The sequence below is a fragment of the Perca flavescens genome, chromosome 4 (assembly GCF_004354835.1).
Source record: "Perca flavescens isolate YP-PL-M2 chromosome 4, PFLA_1.0, whole genome shotgun sequence".
Lineage (NCBI taxonomy): Eukaryota > Metazoa > Chordata > Actinopteri > Perciformes > Percidae > Perca > Perca flavescens.
In genome coordinates, this window is record NC_041334.1 from 29610332 (window position 1) to 29630818 (window position 20487).

The following is a 20487-nucleotide window of genomic DNA, read 5'->3' on the forward strand; positions in this document are numbered from 1 at the left end:
AGTAAATTCATTCAGGAAAAATAGCTTGAATGAAATGAAAATTGTGGTAAGAGCAAAGGTGAGTTTCACTAACACATCTCTGAATGGTTTTTTTCGCTCAACAAACAATGGAAAGTTGTGGCTTATATCATTGTAAAAACCGTATCAACGTTTTGTCCATTTAATACAAAGTGTGTAGACATTTTTTTAGGGGAGATCAGGACTCAGAGATGAAACCTGTTTGAGATACTACAGGTCATTCATCGCAGTGAATGAGATCCAGCATTACAGTATAATTGCATGATAATACACCATTAAAAAGTATGTCTCAAATGTGTTGCATTCCAGTGGGCTTCAACCAGGAGGAGAAATAATGGCTTATTGTTTGTCCTCCTGGCATACGCAATTCATTCTAATTGGTGAAAAAAATAAAATAAAATAATATGCTTTCTGTCTTTTCTTGACCTGGCTGGTTTCTGCTAACCTGACTCCGCCAGATGGATTGCTTCGCATTTGCTCGGCATATCCATCTGGGAACTTTCCGTTGGAGAACTTTTGGGAAGGAAATACTGGTTATTTGATTGGATGAACCATCTGTCTATCACCTATGTTGGTGATAGACGGGCCAAATCAACCAATCAGATCCACGAAGCGTATGAAAATACAACCACAAGCCCGCCCCTGCTGCTGCAGGCAAAGCATAGCTCGTTATCTCAGCATGCAAGCAACATGTCGGTAAAGGATATTTGCCGTTTGTGTAACGAGAATTTAGGAATAAAAGGCACCATTTCAGGTTCCCGGACCATATTCCAAAAGAAGGATCCAAGAGAAAAAAAGCATTAGCGATCGGCTAACAGAATTAGGGCTACCGCTGTCTGAAAATACTGGTTAGCTGACTGGATAAACCATCTGTCTATCACCACCTAACCCACCTCAAAACCAATGCTGATTGGCCCGGCCCGGTCGTTTGGCTAACGGCTCCAAATTTTCTCTCTCTCAAGATGCCAGACTGATCTGCGAGTGGAAAACTGGAGCTCGCGAGATCGGGATGGTCTCACGAGGCTAGGTTTCTGCCATTCTGTCATTGTAAACCTGGTTTTGTTATTAGCTAAACTAGCTTTCCAACATCCTGGTACAGAACTGACAGCAAACAGTACCTGAGGTGATGTAAACAACAACCTTGACAATGATTTGATTGAAAGCAGTGTCACAAACTGAAACTTATGATGGCCTAGCTGTAGAAGTACGTATATCGAATTTGTAGCAAATAGAATTGCACAAGCAAAAAAAAAAAAAAAAAAACAGTGCAGACCTTTAATTTTAGGTTATAAATTGCAGAGTACTACAGTATGGAAATAAATATGATGTGCCTAATAAAGATAGGTTGCGGCCATTCTTTACCTGAATGCAGCCAGGTACTCTGCATCACCCATGGGAGGGTTCAAACCCCCTGTCCAGCCTACATTCACATTGAAGCCCTCGCCTGCACCTGTACCCACCTGGATGGAGAGAGAGAGAGAGAGAGAGAGAGAGAGAAAAAGAGAGAGAGAAGGAGAGAGAGAGTGAGACAAAGAGATAAAGAGTCTCTGTGAATGTCAATAGAGTTAATGAGTCCCAGACAAAATTGAGAAACTGCATGACAATGACAGATTTGTGTCAAATGTTCACAAAATAAGCAAGGCTCTTCCAAAACCTTGCATTGCACCAATCGAGGAAAAGTTACGGCATCTCTTTAAGACAACACCAGGGAGTGATTATGATTTCTAAATTAAAGACGGATGGCTATTAATTCAACACCCCTGTCCCTCCATTTTGATTTTGATACAATTTGTCAAATGGCCTTATAAATCACTCCGAGCCACAACAGAGCTACACCCGTTTATGATTCCCAAGATTTAGGGTATAGCTATACTTGGAAATATTTCACATTTGGAAATTGCTGCCTGATCTTGTAAAATGTTCTTTTTATATATTGAAAATATAATATTTGTATATAACTGGAATCACTGTATATGTGTTCTGTAAGACATTTAGTAGGTTTGGTATGTATGACATGTCAAATTAAACATACATGGAATACTACTCTAACCTACATATTTACATTTTATGACGTACAGTGAATGATTTTTGTGAATTTTATTTGCTGTACTGAGATTGACGTGTACTTCCAAAATGCCAGGCAGTGGATGGAGGTTCTCTCAGTTTGACCTCAAATATTTGGGGCAGAGAGTGAACTGAGGCCCGGCTATTGGAAAGAAGGTTTAAAGATTCTTGCCTTTCTCTTTGTAGTCCTGCTAGCAGCCATTTAGCTCTTCTCAAAGCCCTTCACCATCACTCAATGTGTCAGTTTGAGGGCAGAATGAGGAGGTTGATTGACATAGTCTTGGCAACAAGGCATGGTAATTTGTGTGTGTGTGTGTGTGTGTGTGTGTGTGTGTGTGTGTGTATATACATGTGTGTGTATGGGTGTGAGAGGATGTTTGAAAGAATGCTGATGAGCATTGCAGAGCGTCTGTCTCCATTCTTCTCTCAGTGGACGGGATGTTCACAGGGCAAACTAAAAACACATGAGGCCTTCTGTCCTTTGCCAACTGGTAATGTACCCGCATGCACATGCATGTGCACACGCATGTGCATACGCATGTGCACACGCATGTGCATACGCATGTGCACATGGACGGACACACACACACACACACACACACACACACACACACACACACACACACACACACACACACACACACACACACACACACACACACACACACACACACACACACACACACACACACACACACACACACACCAATTCCTGCTATTGCTCCAAGTCTCTCGCGCTCCTCTCTGTCCTGTTTCACTCTTTCATGTTTCAAGAGTTGCTGGACTGGATTAAGCCGTCGCTGATTTCTGTGTGGTACTCGGCACTCTCTGTTATGGCTATGACATCACACCCCTACCCCATGGTGTGTTATATACCTACACGGGGGACAGCGAGACTCCAGAGGTTTACCACACAGCTCAATAGAGGTTGAGGGGCCACTTAAGGCAAAGCCACATCCAAGCCAGCAGTGTGTTTTATGTACCGTCCCTCATCGAGGGATTTTATGGGAAAACATTGACTATTTTATCCTCATTATTGTGGGGGAGGATGGGAGAGTAAGAGGAGGGGATGTGGAGGGGATTGAATGGGTTGTGAATGCCACCATGGGTTGGGGTCAATTCATCTGACTGGGGATAGTCATCACACTTGGTTTCTGGTAAGACCGCAGGCGGAATTCATAGGCATCTCAATTTCCTGTATGCAAACATAGGCATGCAATTCGTCTGTACACATCCTGTTGTGAGTTATTACATCCAAAGCCCTGAAGCTTCTTAAATAAACTACAACTAGGGAAATAAACCTACAGCAGATACACAAAATCAAAAGGTGATAGGCTTACGGCGAGTTCACCGGATAAACAAATTTTCAGCATTTGGAAATTTCATGTTGAATAAGTCAAAAAGTTGCAAGAATGACAGCGAACTAAAGAAAATTAAGCTAATATGAGTTATTTATGTTAAGAAAAAACCCTAAAACTATAACAGAAATTCTAAATGTTGTTGAACAGACATTTTCAGATTAAACTTGAAGCACTTTGTGTTCAGCTTTATTATTGTAGGCAGCTAAAATTACAAGATTACATTGCTTAGATTCCAGTGGTATAAGTAAAATATGTTTATATATATATATATATATATATATATATATATATATATATATATATATATATATATATATATATATATATATATACACACACAGTATATATGTCTAATCGAGACAGATCCGAGATGTCTGATGCCCAATCGTAGGAAAGATCTTTTAGTCGTAATCCCTTGTACACCGCAAGATAATCCATACTAAACTGTCCCATTTTTCTCCAGTGCAGTGCAGACTGTGATCAGTCATCATGACCAAATTGAGGTTATAATTGGGGCATTAAATCATGTTGATTCTGGGATTTATTTTTACAATCATTCTTCCTGTTTTGACAAGTATATGCTAAACACAAGGCTCTTGATCTCCCTAATGTCCCACTGGAATCACATCATTACCAAATATTTCTATGCCAACATATCTATCACCACATGGGAGGTATTCTTATAAATTCTGTATTCTTAGGAGTCAAAGTAATATAAGATACTCAGATCATCTACTCTACAAAGAAAGCCTGTGTTGTCAGTATAGTCTCATGTGTTGTTCTTTTGTTCTATTGTGTATCTAGGTACATGCAGAAACACACAAACACACACAAACACTCAGCCATCACCATGACAACACAAACAAAGCAGAAAAACACAACACTGCTGTAGAAGACTACCAACCTCACTGGGATGTCCACTACCAGGAAAGAAGTTGCCATCGTCATAGCGATGTAGAGAGATGTACAGCACGCTCGGGTCATTATAGAAGGCTTCCTGGGTGCCGTTACCATGGTGAACATCCTGGACAGTGATTGGATGACATGTTAGGAAGTTTCAAAGGGCCGAAGCAGGTATTTCACACATAATTAAAACCTTGATGGATTCACATGTTTGTTCAAAACAATTTAAATCAATCAGAAGAGAACTCCATTGTCTATTAGCCTATCATGAAGTATGCATAGAACATAAGACACAAAATGCAGAGCATGGTCTGTAAAACCTACAAGGTTTTTTCCCTGTCAATGGCAAATGTGTTTCAATCTTAAAAGCTTTTTGATGAAGCAGGTAGTAATTAGTGTTTGATGCAGTAATATGTCAGAGAGCACGGTGTGTAAAGACATGATACAGGCTCATGTAAACACACATGGTGAACAGAGACAACCACCTGGCTGCGGAAAAGATATATGCACGTGTGTGTGGGTGTGCGTTCATATGACTGCGTGTGATTTTGTGTCTAAGTATATGTGACAGTTCAGATCTCACATGGAGACCAGTAATAACAGTGCCTTAATGAAAAAAATGATAAATAGAAGTGCTACTGTAGAGGGCTGCTCTGCTTCTGGGACCTTGTTTGTGCCCATGATACATTTGTGTGCCAGTTTGTTTTCATCTGTTTATTCCTATCCATGTGTGGACCAGTGATGCTGGTCATGCGGTAGGTCCTCACCCAGTCCACGATGAGGATCTTGCTGACGTTGAGTTTGTTTTGGAGCTGCTTGGCAGCGATGGCCACAGAGTTGAAGAAACAAAAGCCCCTGTGGACAAACAGACAGGAAGAGAGGCAGCCACATGTTTTTATCAGAACGACATCTTCAGAAAATGTATATCATAGAATCCCCATATGGACCTTAGGAACCTCTAAGACATGTCTCCAGTTGTGTGGCGTCATGTGGTGGCTATTCAGTCCAGGTTGTGACAATCACAGCACTGACTCTAATGTGCAAGTCATAGAGGGAAACTCCTGCCAGGCAAACATTTACTGCAAATTTTGGAGAAATGAGGATGTTTCATTTCAAGTTGTTTTGCATTTCATCTTCCACTGCTGACAAACAAAAAACGGCTTTTCATATTAGAACATTATGCTGAGCCTAAAATCTTGTACTCCTGGGAAATGCAGAACCCACACATTTTGTGACAAACAGAAAACCAAGCTTATCATAAAATTCCCTTCACATTCCAAATGATAACAGCGTGAATTGCTGGAAGGACATGTGAGATGATTTCAGAGAAATGAACTCACAACTTGGCGCAGCAGTTCCCTCAGCACTTGCTGTCTACAGTAAAGGTATGCAAAAAAAGTGTTGATGTATGAAAAACAATGGAGGAATGTTGGAAGTGGCAGTGTCAGCAAGGGTCGTAAACTGTGAGTGCTTTTGTGTGTGTTTGTGTGTGTGTGTGTGTGTGTGTGTGTGTGTGTGTGTGTGTGTGTGTGTGTGTGTGTGTGTGTGTGCGTAGACGGTATATCATATATGCTGTCCAAATCTGCTCATCAAGAAAAGTCATTATCATCCCATAAATAAACAGTGACAAGCACTGCTGAGCACACACACAGTCCCAGCTGAATGTGGTTACTTGGCTAATGCCTCCTATCAAAGACTGACACAAATCCATGCATACAAATACACACACACATACAGTGCACACACTCACATGCACAGGTTTCTTTTGCTTTGTGTCTCGAAAGTGTAAAAGAAACTGAGCAGAGGGGGTATACTGCCTTGGGCATCAGTCAGGTAGCACACATCATACAAACTCAGACACACACACACACACACACACACACAAAGACAGAGAGACATAGGCTCTTTCTCTCTCTCTTTCTCTCTCTCTCTCGCTCAGAAGTGTAGCTGATCTGTAATAAATCCTTTGAAACACTTTGTAGAGACCTCCTGGTATGTGTATGTGTGTGTGTGTGTGTGTGTGTGTGTGTGTGTGTGTGCTGCTGTACTTACAGAGGCGAGGAATGGTTTGCATGGTGTCCAGGAGGTCTCACCACTGCAAAGCCATTCTGTGAGAGGAAAGCAAAAACTTTAACACCTTTCTGCTTTCAGGGGTCAACCATCGCAGTTCACATCTTTAAGCTTACACCTGGCTAAATTGTATACTGTACAGCAATGTTCATTGCAGACAACAGCTATCTACGGTAGGGGAGTTACTAGAGCTCTACTGTCGAAGTGTATATAATGGTTGTTTACCCCACACAACTTGTTCTGAAGCTCTTAAAATTCCTAAGTAAAAAATACATGTATTTCTTGATAAGATATTTGGTAACAAAGACAGACCTTTAGCTCTCCTTGTGCCACCTTCAGCGCCAGGTCTGTGACACATCCTGCAGCAATACGGGAAGCTACTGATGTGTGAAGTTCATTCCAGATTGTATCAATGTCTACCTGTCAGTACAAAAGAGAGGAGACACATAAAGTCAGTTTAAAAGTCAGCCACAGATATGATTTCTGTTTAAATATACATACATGTATATACACACATATTTTTGCAATTAGTTTCAGTTTCATCAAAACTGGGCTCATTCCAGACTGATTCAACAAGGTTTACTGAAATACAGTCGGACCGGTTTGCAGAATTTTACAGTCCCACCGGAAATCGCCAGTCAGCAGGTTGCAGGACATGAATAATTATTCTTATAGTGTATTAAAAAAAAAAAAATGTGTGAAGGTGGACCTTTAACATCTGTGGATATTAACAATTACTGAGAGACTTTTTTTTGTATTCCACATCAATTTACTCTTTGTTGCATCAATTTTCTCCATAAACCCTGTATTGTGTTTTAACGTTACTCCATGTTTCAAAACTCACTTTGGTGGTGTGCCGCGGTGGAACAATGAAATCAGAGGAATTTCTTTTATCACAGTCTTTACCATCTTGTTCCAATCACTGCTCTTCACCAGAGCAGGCAAGGTCCGGAAATCCAGGCAGATCTGTCGTCTTATCAACTAACACCCAGCCCCTTTCTTCTTTTCCTACCTCCTCTCCTCTCCTACTCTCTTATCTGCCTCCTCTCTTGTCATTGCGCTTCACAACAGTTTCTCATGGGCATTTCTATCTGTGTTTTGCCACATCAGAGGAGAAAACGTTTAGGAAATCTTTAGGTCCTTTTATATAGTCTTCACTGTTCCTTCTCTGATAGTCCATTGTTAAATTTAATTTATTATGTTTTCCTACCTTCAGAATTATTCTTCTGTCTTCTTTTTCGTCTTCTGTATTCTTAGTCCCTGTTTGCGCACACCCATTCTCTCTGAATATAATCCAGTTTCACTGGAACGCACCGCTCCAAGCTACAGTCTCTATGTGTACCCTCTTTCTTCCCTTTTTCCTCTCTCTCTCTCTCTTCCACATCTCACCTTTGTACAGCCTTTTGATTTCTGATTGGGTTTCAAAGTTATCTTAGCCAAAAACAATAGCATTAGCAATTTGTAGTATTATTAGTTTAATTGTGTAATGAGGCATAATCAGCCATGTGATGTTTGCTGTACGCAATTAGATAAGTGGAAAGAATCCCACATGACTTGTGTTTTAAAGGGGTCTACGATGTGTGTGTGCGTGTGTGTGTGTGCGCGCATGTGTGTGCGTGCCCGTGTGTGGCACTCACCCCAACTCCTCCACATGGTAACATCACAAAAATCCGTTGAGACAAGATCCCTGCAGAAGATTATTTCAGTTATTCAACTGTCATGTCATATATGTTTATATTATTATTATTATTATTATTATTACCATTATTACAGTATTATTATTATTTTTTCACAAGTATTATTGATATTACCAGCCAACTTGCGGTTGTCCAGCTTGAGGCGGTTGAGTGGGTTGGTGCCGAAGAGAAGCACATGTTTCTCTGAATGGACTGACTGCAGCTCTTCTAGAGTGGCCTTCCTACTGCGAATGCGCTACATACACACACACAACCCACACAAACTTAATTTAAAACTGACTCTGGGGGTACGGATCTGCCAGTATGTGTAGTGTGTGTGTGTGTATGTGTGTGTGTGTCATACCTCACACTGGTTCCTGAGACCTCTTTCATGCAGTCTGGACCAGATGCTCTGGACCCTCCCGGCATGCTCAGGGTGGCGGCTGTTATCCCCACAGGTACACTGGTGCTTCTGCATCTGAGAATCATAGACCAGACCTGGAAACAGACACACACACACACACACACACACACACACACACACACACACACACTAAATATGTCACCAGTTAATGGGATTCATGGCCTCTTTTCACAGTTTCCTGTTCAAAAAAGCGTCCCTCACCTGTGGTGAAGCGTAGGTGGACATCTGCAGCAGGGCTGGACAGTGACAGGGTAGGTATGGCTGTGGGGGGATGTGGAGGAGGAGGCAGGGAAGTGGAGGCTGGGGAGGACTGGGTTCGAACCAGAGGCTGGTGAGGCCAAATTAGGGCAGGCACACCCATGGGGTCAAGCTGGAGACCAGATTTAAGGTTTACCTGCCTCTGTGGTTCCCAGGAGAGTGGGTGAAGAGGAGAAAAAGGGAACGAAGGAGAATTTAACAGTAGCAGCACATTACAAAGACTAACTGGAGTAAACCTCCACATATTTACAAGTCGAATGCCTCTCTCCAGTACATTACTACTACTATTATTTTGTCAATTTAATAGTGCTTGTCTATAACAAGCAACTGATATAGAAAATACAGTATTGCCAAGCATGCTTCCACAATATTTTAACTCTCCCTTTTCATCATGTCTAAATAAAGCTACAGCGCCCTCTGATGTCAAAAACATGCTTGAAACAAGTGAATTGAAGTACATAAGACTAGGGATGCACATGTAAATTATTTATTTTTTCCTAAGTCAAAAGGAAAAATTTATAGTTTAAAACTTTTATTTTAAGGAAAAGTAAAACATCATCCCCCCAGAAAGCTATGCATATCTGTGCAGGTGAGAGTTTATATCAGTACCTGACTGAGTGAGTGCGAGGGCTCGATCAAGCTGTCCCGTGAGGAGGTAGTGGATTCCGTGTCGTAAACTGAGTCTGTGCTGGCAGTGCTTTGTCTCCTGCGGTAGCCGTCCTCACACATAGAGCCCGGTTCTGAATCGCACACAGACCCGGGCCCCGAACCTGATCCTGATCCAATCTCCTCCAGGTCCATGTCCTCTGATGGGATCTGGGTCAGACGAGGCTTCTCAATGGACTTGCTCGTCAGCTAATATAAGGTATAGGTTTTACAGTGTTAACAAGTCTCAAGGTTGCAAAAGCTCTCTTTAACATGCCTTTCTATACAACTGATAACAAATTACTTCTGTATTTAGTCAAATAAAAAATAATAATACATTTTTAAGGGAAATCCAAGCACAAGTCAACACAAGGACTCCACAGAATAAAACTCATAAAGATCTGCCACTGTCAGTATTAGTTCATTTATTTTCATGCAACATGCTTGTGTCCACGGCTGCCTCCTCTCCTCTCACCTTGCTCATGTGTGCATTCTGCTTGAACCTCTCCAGCCCGCTCTTGTGATATTGCTGGGACAGATGGTGGTGGATGTGTGAGTGACGGCTGGCATGCAGAGTAAGGGGTGAGTGGCTGTAGGGCGGAGGCTCTGAGCGTGTTCGCTCCAGGGGTCTGTGGGAGGGAAAGGTAACTACGCCTTCCCTTCTGGTGGGGGAGGACAGGTGAGGCTGCTGCTGCTGCTGCAGCAGAGGAGTGGAGCTCAAACCATGAACTGCAGCGAGGAAGAGAGAGTGAAACAGGTTAAACGGTGGTGAAAAAAGATGGAGGCTGACAGAACGAGAAGAGGCAAAGGGGTTAGACTACATGTGAATGAGAAAAAAAATAAAGACGCACAATAAATGGAGATAAACATGACAAAAACGGGGGCAGAAAAAACAACGGGGAGGAGGGAAACAAAATGGAAAGAAATGGATAGGGTATAAGGGAAAGAAAAGAGGGCTACGGAGAAGAAAAATAGGACAGCTGATATAAATTGTGAAATTATAATAATCTAGATCAATTATCCATATCTGACTCAGAAAGTGCAGAGTAAAATATACCATAGCTGTATTTATGTTCAAAATAATGCAAAGGAAAATAGGCCTCAGTGATAATGTTTGAATTTACAGAATATTTCCGTAATTTCTTTTGCAAAACTGCATCACCATCAAGTGTCTAGTAGAGGGCGCCCTTGTGCTGTTTATATTATAATATTCAGGCAAAAGAAATGTTCACAACATCACTGTTGTTACAGTCTTGGATTTTATATGAATATACTATTTTCACAGCAGACATTTAGCAGTAGTGCAGGTGTTACTTACACCTTAAACCTGCACACCTAAAGGTTACGAAGTTCTTATTGACATTATCAGTTACACCTGTGTTTATCCTGCTAAAAAAAAGTAGAAAATGTCTGCTGTGAAAAAGGTCCATTATGAGTATTGCTAATAGTTAATATACAGGCTTTTTGTTGTGATTGACAGAACTTAAATAAAGGAAAGGTAATACAGCAAAAGAAAATATAAAAGTAAGTGTACATAAATTTGGTAATGCTTCTCTTACAGATAAGCAATTAAACATACACAAAAGCATAAATTGCCTTAATTGACTGAAAAAGAAAAATTGCTCAGTGTTTCTTTCACTTTTAAAGTGTAAGTGTAACAGCAAGGAACATTTCAGTCAGGAAAACTCATAGATTTAACCATTTATTGCAACAAATGGAAATACAGCTATGCTTGGCGCTGATGGCTCAACCCTTAATAATGCTCACTGAATTAGCCAAGCAGCATGCTAAGCTGAAACAGGGAGCGCAATGCAGAAAACCCCAATCGGTATACAAGAGTGGGCCCTAAGCAAGTCATTGAAAACCATTTTAACCTTTGGGTCATGTTACGACTTGGAAGGAACTAGAACTAGGAACTAGGAAGGTGGAGCCTGGGGTGGTGGAGGCAAAGCTTTGCCAGCAGCCATATTCAAATGGACCGCTTTGATGGGAGAATGGCTGTGATTAGTGTGTAACTGATGAAATGAGAGAAATGATAATTCAATCAGCGGGCATATGACTTTCGTGTCTCTGCCATTCTATGAGTTTCTCTGTGGGCAGAGAAGTGTTCCAGTTATCACCTTGAGAGTCAAGCTCTCTTCCAAGCAGCCTTCCTTGTACTGTCACTGGGGCTAAGAAGCTCAGGGAGTCAACACAGTGTTCATGGTTGAGAGTATACCTCTTTGACTGAATGGTTTCTGGGATTCAGGGATGGCGAATGTGAACATGTCAATTGTCATATTCCAAGTCACCCACTGGCTGTGCTGGACATGTAATCATCAACAGCAAGGGTTAGGGTTAGGTAAGGGAAGCAGGTTTTCGTAGATGATACACCCCAAAAAGAAGGAGGCACCAAGCTTCCCATCCCTGTCCTAATGGTTATCTAGGATGCCTTGCATTAACTCTAATATGTCATATTTTATGGTATGTTTTTCTTTGGAAATAACCCCAAAGGGAGCCATTGGTATGCATACTGTTAATTGTTTGAAATTTTCTTGGCTGACGAAAAGGTAGGGGAGCAATCCAGCTACCTGTGTAATCTCTAACAAATCCCACTATCCATTAACTGTTTCTGTTGTACAACACATTTACGGCTACACAACTCACAAGAGACAAGTTGGGAGTGCACCAGTCCGGTGTGTGGTTCCAGTATGAGCACAGGCTGCAGGCGCTGATCCAGGGCTGGATTGCATCCTTCCAGGGGCAGGTAGACCTGGTGAAGAGCAGGTACTGCCAACGGTCTGGCTACTCGCAGGTCAGCCTAGGGAGAGAGGTGAGGAGAGGAGGCATGATGGGGAGAAGGCTCCATAGAGGTCACTAGGGTTTAGGGAAGCCCTTGTCATGGTTGCAGCTTAACACAAATTATCTAAATGAAGAGTTAGTGCATAAGACGAGGGCTTCATGGGCTGTTCACAATGTAGATAGAGTCATCTAAAAACATGTTAATATTGTCATCAAGTGAGTAAACTACCACATGACTGATTCACAAGATATGAAAGCACCACAGAGATCAAGAGGGAAGTGAAAGCCTGAATATACCACGTTTCTATAAGTGTCCAAATGTGCAGGCACTATTTTAGACATTCAGTCTTAGATACACATACGTTCATAGCATTAATGTCTTCCCATTTGGTCTGAACATTTTTTAGTTGTGAAATAACACGTCAACAGTTTATATATTTATTTTGAAGGGAACCCTAGAAGGTATCGTAGCTTACATGTGCAGGTAGTCCAGCAGTGATGTTGGGCATGGCAGTGGGGTTGGGAGGCAAGGTAAAATGGGCCAGCAACCTCTGTGCCTGAATGAGACAGAAATATTCATTATACAGATGATCCGTACAGATAATCGCATACAAATGATCACATCATCAAACACAAAAACAACAAAACACATATTTATTTACATATTACACATATTTTACAAAGTTAATTTGACTTCTCTCCTTTGTGCCATAAATCAACTTTCACACAGATGCTTTTAAAATAGTTACTATACAAGACTTGTGTGTAAAAAACTGAAAAATCCACTCTACTGTTGTAACCCAGAAAATTATGGTAAGTAAATAGAAAATGGATTTATATTAATATTTTAATTAGATGCGGAGTGATCAAGTAACATGTATTTGTACAATGGGCCATCTGGCCTTCTCAAATCTCCCTGTTTAAAGCATTTAATCATTACTGTACTGCATTTAACACCAAATTAACATTCAACTGTTGGTGGTTGTCCTTAAAAGAGCAGAGGTAAAATCACTAGACCAGGACTATATGTTACCGTTACAAAAAGAAAGCTAAAGGTTTTCCTGGAAATATTTCATGAATAAATCCATAAAAGGAAGATTTAACAAAGGTGCATGACGGTTGAACATTTGTTGTCTCCTGTATTGTGTTGATGTAGTCTCCTAATTCCTTACTCCACAGCGCTGTGGAGTAAGGTCTGGCTCCTCCACACATACAGTACAGGCCAAAAGTTTGGACACACCTTCTCATTCAATGCGTTTCCTTTTTATTTTCATGACTATTTACATTGTAGATTCTCACTGAAGGCATCAAAACTATGAATGAACACATATGGAATTATGTACTTAACAAAAAAGTGTGAAATAACTGAAAACATGTCTTATATTTTAGATTCTTTAAAGTAGCCACCCTTTGCTTTTTTATTAATAAGGGACAAAATTCCACTAATTAACCCTGACAAAGCACACCTGTGAAGTGAAAACCATTTCAGGTGACTACATCATGAAGCTCATTGAGAGAACACCAAGGCTTTGCAGAGTTATCAAAAAAAGCAAAGGGTGGCTACTGACCGATTGGAAAACTGGGTTGGTCTTTCAGGCTCAGTACTAAAGTGGTTTGAATCATATTTAAAGAATAGGGACTACTTTGTGTCTATAGGTAATTATACATCTGAGCATACAAATATGACGTGCGGAGTTCCCCAAGGCTCAGTTCTGGGGCCTCTTCTGTTCAACATCTACATGCTTCCACTGGCTCAGATTATGGAAAACAACAAAATAAGTTACCATAGTTATGCGGATGACACACAAATTTACATAACCTTATCGCCAGGGAACTATAGCCCAATACAACAATTAAATATGTGCATTGAACAGATTAATGATTGGATGTGCCAGAACTTTCTTAAATTAAATGAAGAAAAAACGGAGGTGGTTGTATTTGGAACTAAAGAGGAACGATTGAAAGTCAGCGCTCAGCTTCAAACGACAATGTTAAAAACAACAGACAAAGCAAGAAATCTTGGTGTAGTCATGGACTCAGACCTAAATTTTAAAAGCCACATTAACATAATTAAAAAATCAGCCTATTATCACCTTAAAAATATATCAAGGGTTAAAGGCCTTATGTCTCAGCAGGATCTGGAAAAACTTGTCCATGCTTTTATCTTCAGTAGACTTGACTACTGTAACGGTGTCTTTACAGGTCTCCCTAAAAAATCTATCAGACAGCTGCAGCTGATTCAGAACGCTGCTGCTCGAGTCCTCACTAAAACCAAGAAAGTGGATCACATCACTCCAGTACTGAAGTCTCTACACTGGCTTCCAGTGCCTCAAAGAATTGATTTCAAAATACTTTTACTGGTTTATAAATCACTAAACGGTTTAGGGCCAAAATACATTTCTGATCTGCTACTACACTATGACCCACCCAGACCTCTCAGGTCGCCTGGGACAGGTCTACTTGTTGTCCCCAGAGTCAGAACTAAACAGGGGAAGCAGCGTTCAGTTTTTATGCTCCACATATCTGGAACAAACTCCCAGAAACCTGTAGGTCCGCTGCAACTCTCAGTTCTTTTAAATCTAAGCTAAAGACCTATCTTTTTGATGTTGCTTTTCTTTAAATAATCTATTTTATTAACTTTAATTTCTTATACTGCACTGTAACTTTTATTCTTATACTGCACTATCAATTTTATTCTTGTCTTTTAATGTTTTTAATTTGTTTATTATTGTTTTTTAATTGTTTTCTAACTGCTCTTTAATGTTTTATGTAAAGCACTTTGAATTGCCCTGTTGCTGAAATGTGCTATATAAATAAAGCTGCCTTGCCTTGCCTTGCCTTGCCTACTTTGAAGAATCTAAAATATATGTTTTCAGTTATTTCACACTTTTTTGTTAAGTACATAATTCCATATGTGTTCATTCATAGTTTTGATGCCTTCAGTGAGAATCTACAATGTAAATAGTCATGAAAATAAAGAAACACATTGAATAAGAAGGTGTGTCCAAACTTTTGGCCTGTACTGTACATTGCAGGATAGGAGAAGATAACGCTCTGGGTTGTTTGCATTTCTTTACACCAATCACAATCGTTTTGGGCGGCGTTAAACTCTGGACTGCAAAATGTTTGGTGGAACATTTGCACCCTTATAAAAGAAAACGCCACAGATAATATGAAATGAAGTTAACTGTTCACAGCAGTGTTGTAGTCAAGACCACCTAAACCGAGACCAAGTCATCCCCGAGACCAGAGTGTATTGAGACCAAGTCAAGACCAAGACTTTGAGGGGTTGAGACCGAGTCAAGACTAAGACCAGACCAGTGCCAGACAGCCAGAGCTTTCTTGGGAGTGCGTGTTAAGGGGGCGGGGAGAGGGGGTTAAAAGTAACACATTTTAAATTACAAATGAGTGAAGTTATTGGTTGCATTTGAAGCAGGAAGTTTTACATCCAATCACAGTAACGATGTTTAACACATAAAATTAGACAATGCACAGGCAACTTAGTGATATTCCTGCAGTTGTGGTCTTGACCGATCTCGAGTACTACAACACTGGTTCACACAATACAATTAATTAAATTGTTAAAAATAATAAATAAATAATTAAATTAGCTGGATACATGGTTAAACATAATTTGCTCTTACCAGTGTATTGCCCTGTGTAAGGTTACTTCATCAACAGCAATCTTGCCACAATCACTTGCTAATGTGGATAAGAAAGTCTGCTAAATGGCTATAATATAAATATAAAAGAAAGGGTCACCTCATGAGCCAGTGGGAGGTGCCCGTTGTCCGAATGGAGGCTGTCATTTGGTGAGCTGCACCCTGAAGCTGGGTTGCTGCTGCTGCTGCTGGGAGAGGAGTCTGGGTGACAGAATTGAGACACGCCCATCAACTAATGAAAGCCAACAATAGTGTCAGAATAGATGTGTTCATACAGCACCAAAAGACAAGCATATCAAATTGGAAAATGTATCAAACTGTGTCAGTACATTATGTGTTTAAATTACATGTAACAAAGTAACATATATAGTAATGGTATATCAAAGCAGCATTAACTTGAAATAGCTAAAAGCGCAGTGCAAATAAAACAGAAGATCATGAGAGTGTTCCAGCTAAATGTAGATACTCTACCCAAAGTTTCTGTCCTGTGCTTGACAGCGGGAGGGGCACTGATCTTACGCTGCAGCGGGTTTGGCCTTGTACTGATGAGCTTCTTTAACTTCCACTTCAGAGTGGGCTCAGAGACTGCACACGCACAAATATACACAAATGAATATGTGAAACACACACACACACACACACACACACACACACACACACAGACCCATACTTATCCCAAAGGTCTCATAAAAAGGAAAGATACCTTTCAAACGCACAAATTAATGATAAACTGACTGATGTCATATATCTTCTACATCAGCAAGAATGCTCTCACTCAGTAAGGCACATACTATAAGGATGCACTCAATTTCCATAACAAAACTAAGTTAAATCAGCTGAACCATGCAACTACCTCAACCCAAGTCAATAGCATAAAAAGTCCCATGTTTACATTGGACAGGCTCCAATAAGCCCAAACAAAACAATCAATCAGTGGCTGGCTCAGAGCAGATAAAAGGCAGCTTTGTGTTGTTGCTGTGCCAAAAGAAATCACTGGAGTGCGTGTTTGTGTGCACACCGGCACCTAGGAGTTCTAGGGCAACGCAGATAAATAATGTTTGTGTACTCGCAGAGATGTACAGGAAGACGAAACAACTCTCATTCACATGGTGAAGGAGACCTGCTCAGTACTCTCACGCGGTTCATTTTACAAATACCTTCCTTAAAAATTATGTAAGTGCTTTGGTCTTTGTGTCTCGCTGTTGTTTTTATGGGTTACTGTTTGGTCTCTCTCTGGCCCCGCAGGTCTGGTGCTCAATGAGTTTCCTTTGTCTCACTGTACATTCATTCTCTCCATTCTCACTTTCTAGTCCAGAATATGTAACATAAATGACAGTTTGCTGAGACACTAATGTTTTGCATTCAACAGACAAAATATCCCACTGAGCTATGCATTCAGATCACTTTGAGTCTAACTCAAATGACACAGAGCGCACTGCAACAGAACAGACCTGAAATGGAAAATCACCAGTGACAATTCACAGCTTTAACCTCATGGTGGGAACCCTCATCACAGACACAAACAACCAGAGATATCTTACCTGTCCTGCGCAGGGCGAGGTCTTTACGCTGGTCACAGGCTGTAGACTTTGGGGACATGTCAGGAACCGGGAGCCTAGGTAACCAAAATAATGTTGGATATACTGGTTTAATCATGAAAAGGTATGGATAGATTTGTTCTTTTTTTTTTTTTTATTATTTTTTAAATATTCTTCTTATTTTCATATTATTTTATTACCTTTATTAACACCAGAAAAGGAAGTGGTCTTCCTTACAACAATAAAATTCCAGTCATTTTTTTTTGCTAAACTATGCTGTGTTTGCAGCTCACACAGTCAAAGTTCTACTTTGAAAAATCATTGATCTTACTGTCTCTCTCACCTGTATGGTGTAGGACTGCTGTGGTTGGGAGTGACCCTGTCATGGCTGGGCTGGCTCTTCATAATTATGTGTTCCCGAAGTTTCTGCCTTACCAGAGGACTGGCTACAGCACCTACCAGTCAAGAAAATCAGGAAGAAGGCAGTGGGGCTGATAATATAAAATAATGATAAAATGTTTCAATAAAGACGTAGGAATAGTTTTTTTCACTGATACTATAGTATCAAAAAAATGTCAGGAGATTTCTGAAGTAGGATCCAGGATATCTGTCACTTTCCTCTGAGCTCTCTTCATTTCCTCTACATGGTAAAAACAGCACAAAGTGTTTCCTGAAACAAGTGTGTTTGTTTCACTTTGATTTGATATGAGTACAAATTTCCTTGAAATCTGAGAATACATCACAGCACTATTGGAAATCCCCAATTTTTTCATTGAAACAGAGTGCTATGACTCAGATGAAGAGCACGTCAACAGCCAAATGGTCTTTTAGAGAAGCTATGAAAGCACAGTACCGTAAAGAGAAACATATTACATGTGATACTCACTCTGCTCATTTTTACTCTTTCGTGTCAGCTGTTGTAGCTCTTCTCTTTTCTCCTGCTCCATCTGTCTTTGTTCAATGTTATACTGAGAAGAAAACAATTAAGAGATATCAACATTGACCAGTCCAGTCTGCATGGACTGCGAATATGGGATTTGAACAAAAAGAGACAAACATTGCTACTGCATATCCCTAAATAACTCAATATTGCCTCTCGATTTGCATATTTAATAAGACTTCATGTTAAAGTAAAGAAATATAGCACTAGAGGTGCAGCACAAACCAGCTGATCCATGATCAGCATTGATCAGAATCTAATGCTAAGAAGGTGGTCTGTTTACAGTAACCTGACTTACTCATTTCTACTGAACATTCATCAACCTGTAAGGTATTGCAAAAACAGCTGACTTGTTTTTGTGGTTGATGTGGCAGGAGATCTATCTGCATTTCACTCTGTGCATCTCACCCTCATCCAAATAAAATGATGATGTAGTGATGAATGTTGCCAGATGTGGCAAGACTTGACGTAGGTAAAAATTTCATGAGCATAAATCGTAGATTAAGCGGATGTATTCATACTATTGCTGGTTATGCTTGGTGCTGCTGAAGCTTTGCTTTGTCACCCTCCACCTATACTGGCTCAATAGTGTTATCCTCCTGACACACAAGTTTGTCCTTACCTGCAAGTGCTGCTGGGAAAACTGGGAGCAGTGCTGTGAGGTGAGGGGTCCCAGAAAGAAGGGAGGGCCGGGGGCCAGCATGGCCGACTCTAGGCCTGGATGTAACAACCTCTGGGTCACACTTAGGTCCATGGGCTACTCTCCATGTATGGATGATGAAACCTAATTGCTGATAATCACGTCCACTACAGAAGGAGAGACAGGGAGATATTAACACATCAATTTGTTGAAGAGTATCACTGTATGAGCTTCTGAGTGTCAATGTGGGGTGAGGATTATATGTCTCTCTGGAGTATAGGTTACTTTCCTTAAATGTGACTATTTTTCAATGTCCTTCATGCTGGTCAAAGATATATAATCATCGTAGATTAATTATTATAAAAAGTAGTACAAATATCTTAGATGTGATAACACAAAGGGTAGCATGTTTTTTTTAACATATATTCACAGGAAAAGGCCAAGAACAATCTGAGTGACATTTGCTGCTTATGCTTTACATAAACATGATCGAGAGTGCATTCAGTTTATTTGGCATAAGTGTATGCCCAGATGTGAAGTGTACTTGAACTCTTCACAATCACCAGTCATATTTCATTTCATTCAAGTCTTCCTGCCTCAAGTGAACTGGCTATTGTCCAACACTACATTCAGGAATGCAAAAGAGAGGGGTGTTTGTGTGTGTTGGGGTTGGAGGGGCACAAAAGAAAGAAAGAATGAAGGAAACCGGGTGGGGCGTTGGATTTGAACATTGTGTGGTCAAGGCATTTGGGTCAGGTACATTAATCTGTCATCTCCATTCCAGGTTTTTGCTAAAATGAAAGAAATAAAAAGCTAAGTTTAGCACAAGTGAGACAATTGAACCAAGCTTTGATGTCTTAATGAAAGACATATGTCTTTTTATAGGTGCAGGAGAGTTCAAAAAGTTCTCGATCCATTTATGCAATCCAACGGCCACTGTAAATATGTTGAAGCAACCTTACTTTTCACCTTGAATGATTTAACTGTAGCATGCATAGCACAATATGGGCCTGCTGGTATGACCTATAAAACATAAAGCAGACAGGAAGGCTAATGATAACTGGTAGTGAGGAAACATCAGTCTTGAGTTTTTCTTAAGTGAAGTGTGATGTACCATAGTAAGTCAAAAACATATGCAAGCTCACAGATAACTTGATACAGTTTTCATGTGTCATTGCGACTGACACCTGAAACCAATAAACATGGTGAGGAATGTTTTGGTACCGATACAAAAGATTAGACACATACACAGTATGGAAGGTGACACCTTGCTCCCTCTGGGGCAGAGGGGCAGAGGGACAGTGGGAGGGAAGGAAGGACATGGAAATGTACTGAACCCTTATGCCTGAATGACTGGAACCCAAAATATTACTCAACATTACTCATATAGCCCAATTCCTGTAAATAGACATTTTTTTACTGGCATACCCTGCTGGATTATGTTATGAGCTGTGGACAGCACTGTAACACAGTAACAACTTTGCAATGACAACACTACCTCTCACAT

General features: G+C 40.5%; 1 protein-coding gene across 4 annotated transcripts in view; it reads right to left on the bottom strand.

Annotated features, from left to right (window-relative positions):
- The window catches only part of LOC114553980 (histone deacetylase 7), a 45860-nt gene that overhangs the window by 8926 nt on the left and 16447 nt on the right, over positions 1 to 20487 (bottom strand). For all 4 annotated transcript variants that reach the window (XM_028575481.1, XM_028575484.1, XM_028575482.1 and 1 more), the window contains 19 exons: positions 18963 to 19147; positions 18287 to 18368; positions 17744 to 17855; positions 17404 to 17477; positions 16334 to 16447; positions 15963 to 16063; positions 12677 to 12757; positions 12066 to 12219; positions 9895 to 10148; positions 9384 to 9629; positions 8718 to 8916; positions 8457 to 8590; positions 8228 to 8348; positions 8054 to 8103; positions 6729 to 6836; positions 6399 to 6454; positions 5114 to 5201; positions 4348 to 4467; positions 1381 to 1478 (listed from right to left, as the gene is read on the bottom strand). In XM_028575481.1, the coding sequence (XP_028431282.1) occupies positions 1381 to 1478; positions 4348 to 4467; positions 5114 to 5201; positions 6399 to 6454; positions 6729 to 6836; positions 8054 to 8103; positions 8228 to 8348; positions 8457 to 8590; positions 8718 to 8916; positions 9384 to 9629; positions 9895 to 10148; positions 12066 to 12219; positions 12677 to 12757; positions 15963 to 16063; positions 16334 to 16447; positions 17404 to 17477; positions 17744 to 17855; positions 18287 to 18368; positions 18963 to 19094 (2324 nt within the window). In that variant the 5' untranslated portion in view covers positions 19095 to 19147. The remainder of the gene's footprint in view (positions 1 to 1380; positions 1479 to 4347; positions 4468 to 5113; positions 5202 to 6398; positions 6455 to 6728; positions 6837 to 8053; positions 8104 to 8227; positions 8349 to 8456; positions 8591 to 8717; positions 8917 to 9383; positions 9630 to 9894; positions 10149 to 12065; positions 12220 to 12676; positions 12758 to 15962; positions 16064 to 16333; positions 16448 to 17403; positions 17478 to 17743; positions 17856 to 18286; positions 18369 to 18962; positions 19148 to 20487) is intronic.